The sequence below is a fragment of the Motacilla alba genome, chromosome 5 (assembly GCF_015832195.1).
Source record: "Motacilla alba alba isolate MOTALB_02 chromosome 5, Motacilla_alba_V1.0_pri, whole genome shotgun sequence".
NCBI lineage: Eukaryota > Metazoa > Chordata > Aves > Passeriformes > Motacillidae > Motacilla > Motacilla alba.
Genome location: NC_052020.1, coordinates 2,971,170 through 2,985,327, shown reverse-complemented (window position 1 = coordinate 2,985,327; position 14,158 = coordinate 2,971,170). Strand labels below are relative to the sequence as shown.

Here is a 14,158-nt window from a genome sequence, read left to right as displayed (position 1 = left end):
TGAGGGGTTTCATTCATCTTGGTGAAATCCATTTATCTGAAACATTGTAGAATGTGTAAGCACAAGCAAATACAGATAAAAATAATGAGAAGCAGTAAGTACTTTATTGTAGCTTGAAAACAGATAAAACTTATAACATTGTATCCTGAGAACATTTTGGTTTTTTTTTTTTTAGAAATATCTCCCTCAGAGAAAGAATTTCAAATCCTTTTTAATTGTGTCAAAGCAAATAACATCTACTTATTCTAACACAATTGCCAGCATAATCAAAACTCAACTAGGAAACTGGTAGAAATACAGACATGTTAACATTGTGAAAAAAAGAGAATACAGTGTAACTGGGAACACCTGGACCCTTCCTTCCAGAAGGGATCCCTATCATAATGGGGCACTATGAGTCTAACATTCCAGTCTAAAATGTGACAAGTAGTAGTTTAAGAAGCAATAATGTTCCATGAGGTTCCTTGTCTTTATATACTAAACAAAAACATGAGTCTAATGTTATCATAGTACCTTTTTAATCTCCTCTAAGAATTTCTTAAGATACAACTCACGATTTTTTCCTGCAAGGAGGAAAATCTTAATCAAATGCCCTAGGTACTTAGCAATATGTGTTGTTTAATGTTTTACTTGACAGCTATCACTTGGTGTCATCAACAGCAGTTTGAGTCTGTTGCATCCATTTTTTCTCATTCACACTCTTTCTTCTCCACTTGAGTGAGGCCACCAAACCCAATTCCTTTGGGACCGAAGTTTTTTGCATAGCAAACTGCAAAAGGAGGAGTGGGAGGTAAATGGTACTCTGAAGGCTCTCAGAGGTAAATGTCTTTTGGTTTTCATTTTTAAATTACTATCAAATTTAAGTTGATAAAAAGAAAAGAAATCTGAAATCGTGTATTTCCCATTAGTTTATCCAGGTCTTAATAGTGAAACTGGTATTACATATTTAAATTACACAGAAGTTGCATCTGGTGATCTCAAAGAAAGTTAAGAAATTACCTATTTTTTTAGATCTAAGTAATACCTTCATTAAAGCTACTTTCCTATCTGAAAATGCTCAGTAAAACTTGGTCTGATGAGTAATACAGAGTAAGCCAGAGATTTTTAAGAACTGGAGCATCATCCAGAAACTGTTGATGAGCATTTAAGTAATTCCATTTGAATTCTGCATTGGTTAGTGTGTGCATAGTTGTTTATCACAACTCTGCAAAGGGGTAATAGTGAGCATATTTCACCAAATATGCCAATTTGATCCATTTGTAGTTGACAGACTGTTGCCAGTCACAGAACTCGAATACTCCAATATTCTTCTTTAGGGTTCTCTATAAAGTTTAGCTTTTTATATAAAAGCTTCACGTACTTTTTTTCCCCTTAAGCTATTTCTAGGAGTCAAGTGAATTCTGTGAACTTTGTGAATCTGAGAAGAACATCTAGATGTGTATTTACCATTTTTTGCATTATCTTCTGTGCTACCAATGCAGTGGAAATATCTTTAAAACTTTACTGGCAAGAATTATTATTTGGAGGACCAAAAATCTGTATCTTTGTGGATTTTTTTGTTTTAGTGAATGAGACTGTGCAGATACAAGAGCCTGCCCAGCAGATATGGCCAGTGCTCTGTTAGAAGGTCGGACAGATTTGAGAGGTTGTCCCATCTGTAGAAAAATTGTAGCATTAAAATTTAAATGTTAATAGTAGAAGCTGCAACTGCAATGTTACCATAGCTCTTTGCTTTCAGAAGGTTGTTAAAAAAGACAAAAATGAAACTTCCTGGGGGTGTTAACCGTACAGCAAGGTAAATCACAATGGAAATCCTAGGTGTAAAGAGACTAACTTCAGATTGACTCTGTAGCCCAGTTCAGCTCCCTGCAACTCTCACCTTTACAGTAGAGCTCTCCATCCTTGTCGGTAACGTTCGTGGATTCTAAACTCTTCCCACAAATGGCGCAGCGGAAGCAGGTCTTGTGCCAAGGCTGGGCAAGGGGAGACAATTCATTGTGTGGCACAGAAAGTGCACAGCCAAGCAGGTACAAGAAACAAAGAAGTACTGCTTTTTGTGGTATGGAAAGGTTAAAATTCATTTGTAAATCTTGTGGCTTCCATTTTTAGTCATTCTGGGTTGGCCTTTTTTCAGTTACGTTGTCTAATATATCTTCAATTGCCACTACACATAAATGTTTATAAATATACCCAGAGATGGAAGAAGAGCCAGCTTATACAGTAATGTGTGCTTGGTCCTCAGACATCAGTAATAAGAAAACATGGAAAAATATTTACGTAAAGTACAAGATTTTAAACCTGTTGTAGCAATTTGCAAATTCATCCTTGTGTTTTCTTTATGAATGAAAATTTAAATTATTGAGGACCTTTAGCTATAGTTTCTCACCATTATAAAATGGTGGGGTTTTTTTCCTAGTGCTGAAGTCACTACTTACTTTTCCTCCTCCCATGATCTTTTCTGCAGCATACACTGATTTGCCACAACGGGGACATTTATCCACATCTATCATCTTTTTGGCAAACTTTGAAGCATTAGTTGGTGTTGAGGGGCAAGCAGGCTTTGGTGACCCCCTAAAACAGAAGTTTTTAAAGCTGCTTAAAAATGTTATCTTCTTTAGAAAAAGGATTTAGTTATTTTTTGGTAAGGCATAAAATACTAAATTGCTCATCTCTGACATGCAAAAGGGGATAAAAAATAAGAAAATTGAAGTATTCTATTGAATTCTGTGTTGTATGATTGAGAAGCTGGTACTGTAAGCTCTGATATTACCTGTTCTGGGCTAAATACATGGAGCTGGCAGCAGCCACATGCACAAAAGATTATATTTAATGAAAATTGAAGTAAAAACCAATTTTCTCTCATTGAGAGGCAACAGGGAAAATACAAGGAAAAGATGCCTCTAGTCTTTGTAACTGGTTATCTGCTGGTACTCATCAAACTGAAAATAAAAATTCAGGTTTTGCATGCCGTAGTTTCATTAGGCAGTGAAACATTTGGACAGGGAATTGGGGTTCTTACCTGGCCTAGGGTCAAAAGGACATCAGAAAAGTAGCTTTGTTTTTTTTATTTCTTGACTTTGTGCTTTTATTCTTTGTGCATAAAGCCTTTTACAGAATGATTTCTGAATTATCAGATAGTTGGACTGAAACAGGTCATTTTATCCACAGGATGCAACAGTTTTGGGTGCAGAACTCTGCCCATAATGGATTTGTATGGTACAAGGAGCTACAGTTAAATACATTGTTTAAGCTTTTATTTCCTGCACAGCATATTGGTTAATTGGTTTCTTTATAGTAGACCACCAGAGGGAAGAAGAAGCATCGTTGATTTAGCAATGTGCAACTTTGAGAATTGCAGGAAAATCCTATAAAAATGAACTGTCAGATCTAATTATGTGCTTTTGGAAGATGGTATCCCATTAGAATTCTTTTTGTTCAAACACATTCTCAGTGTGTTTGTAAGTGTTATTAGAACCACAGGGAGGATTTAGAAATGTTATTTCCCCCATTGAGAGGAGCACTAACAGCATGGGGTAGTGTGATTATTTCTGTAAGAGTAAAATATTAACTGTATTTTAGCCCCTAACAAGAAAAAAAAAATCTTTTTTCTATGGTCAGTGTGACTTTACCACTGTGCTACAAATGGCAGATTACAATTGCAGTCAATATTTACATGTGTGCTGGCATATAAAGGCTGCTTCTGCAGAATAATTACTATTGAAGGAGAGTATAATTTGCAAAGGAGGTTTAAAGAGACTGAGCATCATTAAAGACTGTTAATTAGAACGTCTATGGTAGGAAAGGGTGTAGGAAAGTCTGCTCTGCTCCTTATGCTAAATGTTGTTATGGAAACAGAATGAAATATATAAAACACCCTGGTAAGAGACGAGTAGGATAAGAAAAAGGATCTGTCACTGGGGTTTGACTCACTGCTGCAGGTTCAAGCCCAGGTGGTCTCCGGTGTCAGTGCTGAGGCATCCAGCCCCTTGTCCAAAGCCAACCCCTTTGGGGCCATATTTTCTCCCATAACAGGTTTTGCAGTAGATTTCAGATTCATGAGCTGCTATTGTGGTGCTGTCCAGAGCCTTCCTGCAAGCCACTTAAAACAGGGAGAGAAAGGCACATATCAGCATTTGCCTTTTCAAATTTGAATTTATGTGGTTTAAAATAATTGCAATTAGTATTTCTTTTTGTTTAGCTTTAAAAATGTGGGGAAAGGAGCCAATCAGTATAAAACTTGTCAGTATAAAACTTGACAGAGCTGTTGCTTAAATAAGGGGGAGGTATATGTGTGTGCACATAACCTGTTCTTCTATTGCTGCTCTGAAGTTATCCTGTAACCCCAGGGAAATCTAGATCTGTGAAGCTTAAAATGGGCTTGAGATTGAAATTGGGCATCCTGAACTCCCCGACCTTAAAAAAGTGGAAAAGAAGGTTGCAGGGACATTGATCTGGACTTTACAGAATAGTTGCTCTGAGTCTGTGGTGGCTTTCTCAGCCCAGCCCAGGTTTTGACGTGGTATGTTTCTGTGAGAGGGTTTAACATCGACTCCTCTCTGGAGTCAGACATGTTGGGGTTTTTTTTATCATTATTTGTTTGTTGGAGCTGTGGCACCAAGGCAAAGCAAGTGTCAGCTCTGTCAGACTTCCTCCAGGATGACAGGAGTGTGGCTGTAGCCATTCCCAAACAGTGCTCTTACAAATCATCTGTGGTACAGAGAACAGCAGCTTAGCTTAGCTCACTAAGAAAGGTCTGGCAGACTTTTGGACAGAAGGTGCAATAGGAATGCCCAGCTTTCATCAGGGAATACAAATACAAATTACAAATTATGTCCTCTACAGCACTACTAATAATGAATGGGGAAAAATATAGTAGCTACACTCCTCACTACTTAGTGAGGGGTAGTGTATGCCTTTGTGTGCTGCATCTCTTGGGGAACTCAGTGTGAGACAGCCTTCAGCCCACAGAGATAGAGAGGAAAATGTTTCAATTCAGAGTCTCTCTTGAAGACCAGGATTTTTCAGTATGCTAAAAAATTACTATTTCAGTACTTCTTACAAACTGTTCACTGTTCAACAGTGGTTGATTAGAAGGGGGGAAAAAATAGGCAAAAACTTTCTCTCCAGGATCCTTAGAACAAATGCTTACCCTGCAGAGGGCATTCCACTCATGAGCTATTGATAGCTTGGAAAACAAAGTTGCTGAGTTTACATATGCAACAGAAAGCTGTGAAATACAGAAGTATTGAAAGTGGCCGGAGGGTTTGATTAGCCCTTTCCCCCATGTTTACTTTAAATGTCCTCCTCTGAATTCAATTTATCCACCACAGGCAATTTACACCCTGGAATCTCTGCAGCTTTAATTATAGACTCCTAGAATGGTTTGGGTTGGAAGAGACTTAAAAGATCACTCAGTTCCAACCCCCAGACCAGGTTGCTGTTAAGGGGCAGTATAACTAGTTAAACATCCCCAGCTCTGTGGTTATCTTTGTGGCTTTCCTCCTCCCTGTATTGCATGGAGGGAGAAATAATTTGCAAAGACCTTTATAGTTAACAGAAGTAAAATGAGGCACTTCTGTACTACACGCTTGCTTTGAGATGATAATTGTATTTGCTAAGGGAGTTAAGGGATGATGGAAACTCTAACAGTAGATAATGTTTCTATTTCTGGTACCTTAGGGATAGGGTATCAATTCACCACAACAGATGGAGCAAAAGCCCTTGAAGTGCTATTGTTGAAATAACTTTGAGACCTGTCATCTGCCAACAGATCCTGTTCTCCTGCCGGCACTGAGGAGATCCAGGTTTATGGCATGAGATCCTGCCAAATGTCCATCACAGCTGCACTTTGGGTAAAAGCTGTCAGTGAAACATCAGTCTGCAGGTAAACAGGAATCTGCATGCGAAGGAGGGATTGCTGGAAACAAATTTCTCTCTTGCAATACTTGTAGAGAAAAACTATGGAGCGGGGAGAGAGTGTTATAAATAATTTAGCTTGTCTGATTCTTCCTGTGTTAACAGGTTGCTTTGACTTGCTTATAATTCTGCTGAAATTGAACTCTTTGGTCAGAAAATACTGATGTGCTTTGTGTATGTGGTCAAAGATAATATGAATTAGAGGGTATATTTGAAATAGTTTTATTTAGGAATATACAAAAGTGCATCTAAACTAACTGTTTCCATGCCTGAGTTTAGGCTGGGGAAAATTGGTTTCCTTCTGTTGAGAGATGAAATCCTATAAATGGTTCATAGAAAAGCCCATGAATGTGATACATGATCCTGAGGTATCCAGAGCTGCTGAATAGCATATGTGAGTCATGGGGAAAAGTAAAGCCAGTTAACATACCTTTCATATGCCAGCTGGGCAACTTAGATGCATCTTTATGTTTTGACCTTAAACGTATTTCTGATGGGAATATTATTTTTAGTATCTAACCTATTAATAATTCATTCAGACTTAAAACAAGGGGCAAATAAAGGAATATTAGAAAAAAACAACCAACCAACCAAAAAAACCCCACAACAAAATACACCACCAAGCAACCAAGAAAAGCCTCACAACAAACCAAATATTTGATAGAGCTAATGAATGTAAGTTGTTTATCATGAATCACTAAAAGAAAATAATTCAGTTGTGCTAAGAACAAAGACTATACTTGAGAAATATTCATAACTATGCTCTATTAGGGCAGATCTTTATTTTTTATTTACTATTTATTGTTATAGGCAGAACATGGAAGCATTAAGAAAGTTTTAGTTGAGACTGAGATATTCCTTTTACCATTCTGTGAAAATTGGTTGAAGGTTGTCAGTTAGTTGAAATTTTTTTGAGGGAGTCCTTTCTTACTTGGCCTTTTAGGCATCCCTAAAGGCATCATTTGGACTTTTAAGCATCACTTTTAGGGCACCTGGAGAAAGGCAAAGACAGCTCAGGTGTGTCATTTGGTCTCATTCTGCAAAGAGCTGCTCTGTATCAGATAAGCATGTAAAATTAGTCTGGTGCCTCCAATAAGAAGTCTCTATTCCTCCAGAAAGGGAGGGACAAAATTGGATTCAGTGGCTCCTAAACTGTCATGCTGGAAGTCGTACTGCAAAGGTACCAGTCCCAAGTATTGTCTGCAAGATAAACTCTTCAGCTATCTTTAGTTCTTGGTAAATTGTTTGCTCTCTCCCTCTCCACAAAGGGCAAACAGAGCTGAATTGGTACCTTCTCTCTGAAATGATTTTTTTTTTACAAATTTCTGCCTCTTCTGCAGAGAAAGAAAAATTGCTGGAAGCCAAACATCACAGAGGAGTGTGAAGGGAAAGAGTAAGTGAAATGGGACTATGTGAAATATGCGAAGGAGGCTGAGGTACGTGCAGAGTGTTAGTGGGAGGTTTTGATGACATCAGGGTCTTTCAGCTTTTCGGTGTGAAACAAATTAATGTCAGGATTCACAGTGAAAGTAATCATCTCCTATAAGTAATCATCCTTCTGTCTTATGAGTGCTGTTTGTTTGATTCTGCTGGGCTTTTTAACCTGAAGCAAACCTGTGGTGTGCCACATTGTGAGAAGGAGGGTGTCCTGGAGATGGATTTAGATACTGTGATTCTGCAACACCCTCATGTCTCTGACAAAATCCATCTCATGTTTGGACAAAGAAAAGCCAGGAGCCCAAGAGGCAGATTGCTCCAGGTAAAAGGCAGCAAAACTGCCTGCTAAGTAAAACAAAAATAAATGTTCTGGCTTTAATGGAAGAGTTCTACAGAACTATGGGGGTGCTGTGATGTTAAACCATTCAGCCCAGCTTACTGCAGAGGAAGCATGACTTGTGGAAACTCCTTCCATTGCACTGGATTTCCTCAGCATGGTACACCGTCTTTTCACAGGCCCCACACTTGGCTCCTCCTCCCCAGTTCGGCATCCTTATCTGAAGGGTTAACCTAGGAAATCAAATTACATAAAAAATTCAACAGCAAATGTGAATTCTTTTAAATGGAACAGCTTAACTTAAAAAAAATTTTCCTCCCTGTCCACTCAACTGCTACTGCATACTTGCAACATACTTCATACCTGTGTGGTAGCAGAAGTGAGGGTGCTACCTTGGGGACAGGGACAGTCTAAATCCCTGTGATTCTCTCATAAAAAAAGGATATTCCTTAGCTTGGTATATTGTGATGATAAATATGTGAAATGATTGAGAGTTGTTTCAGTGAAAAAGTACTAGGATCACTTAACTCCCTCTTCTGGAAAAGAGGATCTAGGGTTTGTTTTCCATCAAATTGTCATTTTCTTTCAACACTGCCCTTTCCTGTACTCCAAAATAACCTTTTATGAGTTCCTCATGAAACAGCCACAAGATCTCTGAGCTGCACAGCCATTGTAAAGTAATAACGGACAGGTTCCTGAGGTACTTAAGGTGTAGGTTTTTTTCTTTGTCAATTGCATTTAAAATCTAAACATCAGAGAAAAAAAGCTAGCCATGGTTTCTGTTCCAGTTCTTGCTATTCCAGTCAGCACTGGAGTGCCTTGCTCAAGGTCACACAGGAGGACCGGAGCCCAGCCCAGGTCTCCTGATGTCAGGCTGAGTGCTTTTCCCTGTGACTGTGCTGTCACACAGCTGGAACAACCCCAGCCCCCAGTCTGCCCTTATGTTTTCTTGTTTGAGTCATCGTTTCTGGAAAGACTGGGACGTCATCTTGTCATCTGCACACCAAATTATCAGGTTATTCCAAGCTCCTGGCACCGGCCTTCCTCCTCCTTCTTGGAAAACCAGTCACCTTCTTATTATAGTTATTTTGAAGCCTGCTTGTGCTATTTGTGTTTGATTAAATTCACCAAAAGGTACTTTTAACTAAGAGAAGGATTTTGAAGGCTGAATCAGGCCTGCTACCTGAGAATTTCTTCTCAGGTCAGGTGATAGAGAGAGAGGAATTTATCACAGCAGTAATGTAACAGAGCTGGTATTTTCAATTAGTTGCATTTTAGACTAACATTTTACTATATGTTTACATTTGACTAATGTCCTGTGCTTATTATCATCTCAGTGACTTCTGCACTTTAATCTTCTGAATTTCAGAATAAAATGAACAATGTTTCTATGCCAGCTCTGCACCCTGAGGGGAATCCTTTCTGACAGCTAAGACCAAAAATCCTGCAGTGGTATGAAAGAGTTGTCTGTCCAGCAAAAGGAAGGGACACACGCTGAGACAATAGCACTGGAGACATGGCAACGGGGGCAGGTTTTGCAGACTGTGTTTGATAACTGTGCAGATACCAGCATATCCAAACATCTCTGCCTTATCACAGCAGTTATTAGCATATCCTTAACCCTGTGTAATTAAATAGTCACAACAGTGCTACCTTCACTAGACAGCGTACCTGTCATCCTCATGCAAGGTCCAATCTCTCCTCCTCTTTGAGAGGCTGATTTCTGCTCAGCTGAACACCCTCCCCAGCTCAGCCAGCCCAGCCTTAGCCTTCTGCTGTCACACAGCAGCAGCATCATTAATCTCTTCCAGACCCTCCCAGCTCTCTTGGGAGGCTGCTCAGGTGCAGAACTGCTCTAGCAGTTCCAAAACCATAATGGTGCAGAAAGGAAATGAAAACTCAGCTTTCTTCTAACTCTGTTTATCTGTAATGTAACGTGTGAGAAGCAAAAAAAAAAAAAAAAACAACCAAAAACCAAAAAACTGATGTAGCTGAAATAAGAAACAAAACTAACTGGGCACAATGAACAGGTGATGAATTTGATATCTCATGTAGCGAAGCCTTCACTGAACAGCACTGTTGAATTGGTTTTTCAATTTCTTTTAAATGTGAGATAAAGGAACAGAAAGAAATCTTTCATGTAGGTAAAATCTTATTCTCACTCTGCCATTCTGTATTTTCTTCTATTTTTAAAGTACTTTTGTATTGGTGCCATTTTTTTCTTTCTCTTATGAAAACAATTCAAGTGACACTTCAAACATTTTAAAAGAAGGAAGGGCAACTGTGGATAAAAATCAATTTTGTGACACTTCCTTGAAAATGAGATTTTTTTGTTTACAGTGTTCCCTTTCAAATCAGGTTTCCTGTGGAATCCCTTCCTAGCTGAGGCAGCACTGACAGCTGATTGGGAGGAGAGTGGTTTGTACCTCTGGTCTCTGTAAAGCTGCTTCCTCTCTCTTAGGTCTCCTCAAAGGCACACCAAGCCTCCAAAACTGTGGCAGCAAGGATGGTTGTTGGAAAGTAACTACAATTACATCATCAGCTGAAGGGGAAAAAATAATCTCTGAAAAAGTCTGATAAAGTGTGATAGTGAACCTTGTGCTGCCAAGGGCTTTGGTTAAAGCTCTTAGAAGGATCATTGTTACTGAGGCTAATTATAGTAACATGACTGGGCATGCATACACATTTTCCATGTTTTTTGGCATCACCTGATGGTAAGCTGTAGGAGAAAGAAGAAAGGCATGGCAGAAAGATTTCTGTAAGGATACTCGTGTAAGAACAGCAGTGCATGCCATGATGTCTGTGCTGGCTAGAGGAACAGCTGGGTGAGGTACCAGGGCACATCTGTGCTCTTCCTGTCTGGGCTTTGTTCATCCCTCTGGAGCTGACTGGCCATCCCTGGGGATGCTGCCTGCGCAGCAGGGTTACCATGAAAAGGTAATCTCCATAGGGGGTGTGGCACTCATAGTTTTGTACTCATCTAAATTATACAGTGGATAAAGTGCCATCCTTTCAATAGAAATAGAACTTGGTCTCCATTTGTCAACAGAAAAAAAATAGATCCAAAGTCTCCACTTCCCATAATTTCTTTGGTTGTCAGTGTCTAGATCCCCATGAAATTCCCTGAACTTTGTTGTTTTAATCTGGTTAACTTTTCATATCTGCTCATCACATGGTTCTTGTTATATTCTGCTGTTCAGGTGGGAAGTAGAGCAGACTGATCCTAAAGGTAAGAAATGTGTGACACAGAAACTTCTGAGTGTTAGTTGCAATGTGTGGGCACTCAGGGTGCTGTTAAGCTGGAGGAGTGTTCTTGGGCTTGCTCAAATGCTGTTCAGCAGCTTGTGTCATTCTTCAGAATGTAACTTCTGCATGGAGCAGAATTTGTACATCAGATGAGCAGCCAAGGATTCATGCCTCCAATTATTTAGAGATTTTATCACTACTTTATAGGTTGAGCTTGTAGCAAGGAAGCCTTTGAAGTGTTGGTGTGCTCTGCACAGTTGTGAGCTGTCTTCTTTTGGGCTGTTAGTCATACTGTCCAAATCTTGGTGTCACATCACTGCTGCAGGGTGTCTCTCTAATCAAAGTGCCTTTGATAAGGATAGAATCCCAAAATGTATTTTATCCATTGATCTAAATGGGTGTTGGACGCAGTGCGGGCCTGATGAAATGTGGAGGAGTAAAAGGCAGTGCTAATGCCTGACTGTACTGCAGGTGAAAAATGTAATTAATTAATGGATTAATTGGAATTAATTCTGGTGCTTCCTTGCTAAACACCCTTCTATGTGCTCATACGTTTGACAGTCTAGAGCTCATGTCTTATCTGAATGGACTGCAGAGTTGTGTATTGTGTGGCTGGCTTAGGGTTATCTCTTTGCCACATGTGCTGCAGGATGGCTTTGAAGGGGATAAACAGAATGGGGAATATTGGTCTTTGTGATTACTGGCCATAGAAGTGCTGAGTGGGGAGTGGTGGGCAGGGTGTGCTTGTATCTCTCTGCATTTTAGTCCCAGCTAAGCTACTTGGTTTAGACTCAGAGAAAACTGATTCCTTGATTCCTTACCTAACACACAAGCAATAATAATACAAAACTCACACATCGCTGTCTACATTGAAATGCAAAATATCAAGGCCACATTTGAAATTAATTTCCCAGTTGAAGTCTGTGGGAATGCCAGTGCAGCCAGAACTTCACTCTAGTATCTAATCACAACTCTGCTGTGACCTGTCCTGTGACCATCATGACTCATTTGACTGTCCCTAGTGATACTCACACCACCAGCACCATGGGGATAAGAAGATATGTCTTCCTTTATATAATAGCAATAAAATGCTGGTGTCGTTTTTCTCTGCAACTGACATTCATGATGAGGTTTTCTTTTGATGAGTATTTGAGATGCCACTGCATCTCGAACAGCCTGGAGGTGTTTCTGTCAAAAATCAAGCCCTTTGTGGAACATGCTTCTCCCTCAGCAGGAGAGATTCACAACAGAGGGAAGGCTTGTGTTTGAAGACTGAGCTCATTCATGGAGATGTGATTTTATTATGTATTTGTAATCTTATTTCTGATATTCCAGTGCATTCAGCGGGCTGTGGCTACAGGTAGATTTTATTAGTCCGTGTCATACATTGAGCTTCCACCATGATCTCATAATAGCCAGCATTTTCCCCTTACATCTGCAGTGAAGCAACACAGGTCAAGGTATGGGAATTCCAACATTGGAAAGTAAATATTGATTTTTCATTGACACTGGTCACACTAGGTTACACGTGGCACTTTGAAACACAAAGATTTTAACTGACTTGATGTGAAGCACATGTGCATTGCTGAGAGCTGATAGTGCCCCATTCCCTTGCTTTCATCTCTGTTTTTCTACTTTTTCTATTATTTTCTAGCTTAGTGATGCCACATTTCCTTTGAAACTTCCTTGATGCACGCTTTTGCACAAATTTAGGATTGCATCTCCAAAAAATACAGTATCTGACACTAGAACAGGGTACTTCATTCTGACTTAGAAACCAACCACACCCCACATTCACATGCTTGTACCTTCACATTCATGGTTCAGTCTGATCCATGTGGCTGTGGAAAGTTGCATCCTGCTGTACAAATGACCCGCTCATTTTTCCAGGCCTAATCCTGGGCTATCAGCTTTCACTATTCCTTCCACAAGATTCTTCTCTAATGCTTCTCTAATGCAAAACTGTTACAGACGTTGAAACAGCGCTGTGATGACTGAGATAAGACACAGAATTATTTTATCTACATGCATGGCTTTTTCTCTGAAATACTTTTACCTTTAGGCAGAACACTTTTCATAGTAAAAACATATATGTATTTATGTATTTATTTATTTATTTGAATTTTTTTTTTTTTGAATAATTGACCAATCATGCTCTCTTAGAATGCTTGAATGATGGAGTTGGGAATATTTCTTTCATCCTGCATTCTTAGCTATCCATTTCTTGTCAAGTCTGCACAGAAGTTTTCTTCTTATTTGATATGAAACCAATTGATCACCAACATTAAATATTTTGAAGATTTTGGGGGATTTGTTTTGGTTTCTTACTTCTAGGATACCATTATGACAGCACATAAATTTGTATGCTGTGTATGCGCACTTTCTAAAGACTGACTGTTTGTAGGCAAATAATTCTGTAGCTTTGTAACAAAATTTTTAAACATTCTGAAACTTCTGTTATCCAGTCTTGCCTAGTCCAAACGAGTGTCTCTGATGAGGATCCCCCACCCAGCCCTGCTCTTGCAACACCCATAGCTGCTTACCTGGCTGAGCCAGAAGAATCTCTCTTTCTACTGGCTACTCCAGACCTAAAACACTTCTCTGTAAGACTCATATTTCTGTACTATACCTACATGGTTTCCTTTGTCAGGTAACAAATTGCTTCTGTCATCTGTTAGGAATAAAAAAAAACCCAAACTCCTTTTGGCAGAACCCATGGGACTCTACTCACCAGTGTTGCTTGAATTTTCTCCTTCTTTTCTCAAGTCTCAAAGGGTTTGAACAGTAGGGATTCCTGCTCTCTTTAAATTCAGTGACCACTTCTGCCAGCCCTATAAACTGGGAGGGGAGGGGAGTGAGAGTTTCAGGGATCTGAGCAATGCCGTTGCTATCACCAAGCTGAAAATAACCTCTGACAAAAGCCTGGCATTTTGTTCCCTTATGTCTGCTTGTGGACAACAATGCAGCCCCTCGGATTACATCTAAAGGATATTCCTGACTGCAGCCCAACAAATCAGAAATAAAGATTAAAATTTTATAGTTGCTCTACTGCATTGCTTAAATGTGAATCATAAAATAACAGTTCTTGAAATGACGATCTTGTTGTTAATGGTCACATTGCCAAAAGTAGTTTACTGAAATAATTGTTAAAAATAATAATAAAATAATAAAAATAATAATCAAAACTTGTTTGTAGCACCTCCAAGAAAACAACAGTTTTAA

General features: G+C 39.2%; 1 protein-coding gene across 2 annotated transcripts; it reads right to left on the bottom strand.

The window, feature by feature from the left end:
- Positions 1-82: 82 nt before the first annotated feature.
- On the bottom strand, positions 83-13,822 carry CSRP3 (cysteine and glycine rich protein 3). Of its 2 annotated transcripts, XM_038138315.1 has the most exons (7): positions 13,668-13,765; positions 12,745-12,930; positions 7,793-7,923; positions 3,931-4,099; positions 2,436-2,571; positions 1,880-1,973; positions 83-769 (listed from the first exon to the last, which is right to left on the bottom strand). In XM_038138315.1, the coding sequence occupies exons 3-7, from the start codon at positions 7,902-7,904 to the stop codon at positions 690-692; spliced, it is 591 nt and encodes a 196-aa protein (XP_037994243.1). In that variant the 5' UTR covers positions 7,905-7,923; positions 12,745-12,930; positions 13,668-13,765; the 3' UTR covers positions 83-689. The 2 variants fall into 2 exon arrangements, with proteins under 2 accessions (XP_037994243.1, XP_037994242.1); XM_038138314.1 differs by lacking the exon at positions 12,745-12,930 and having other exon boundaries at positions 13,668-13,822.
- Between the last annotated feature and the right edge of the window lie 336 nt (positions 13,823-14,158).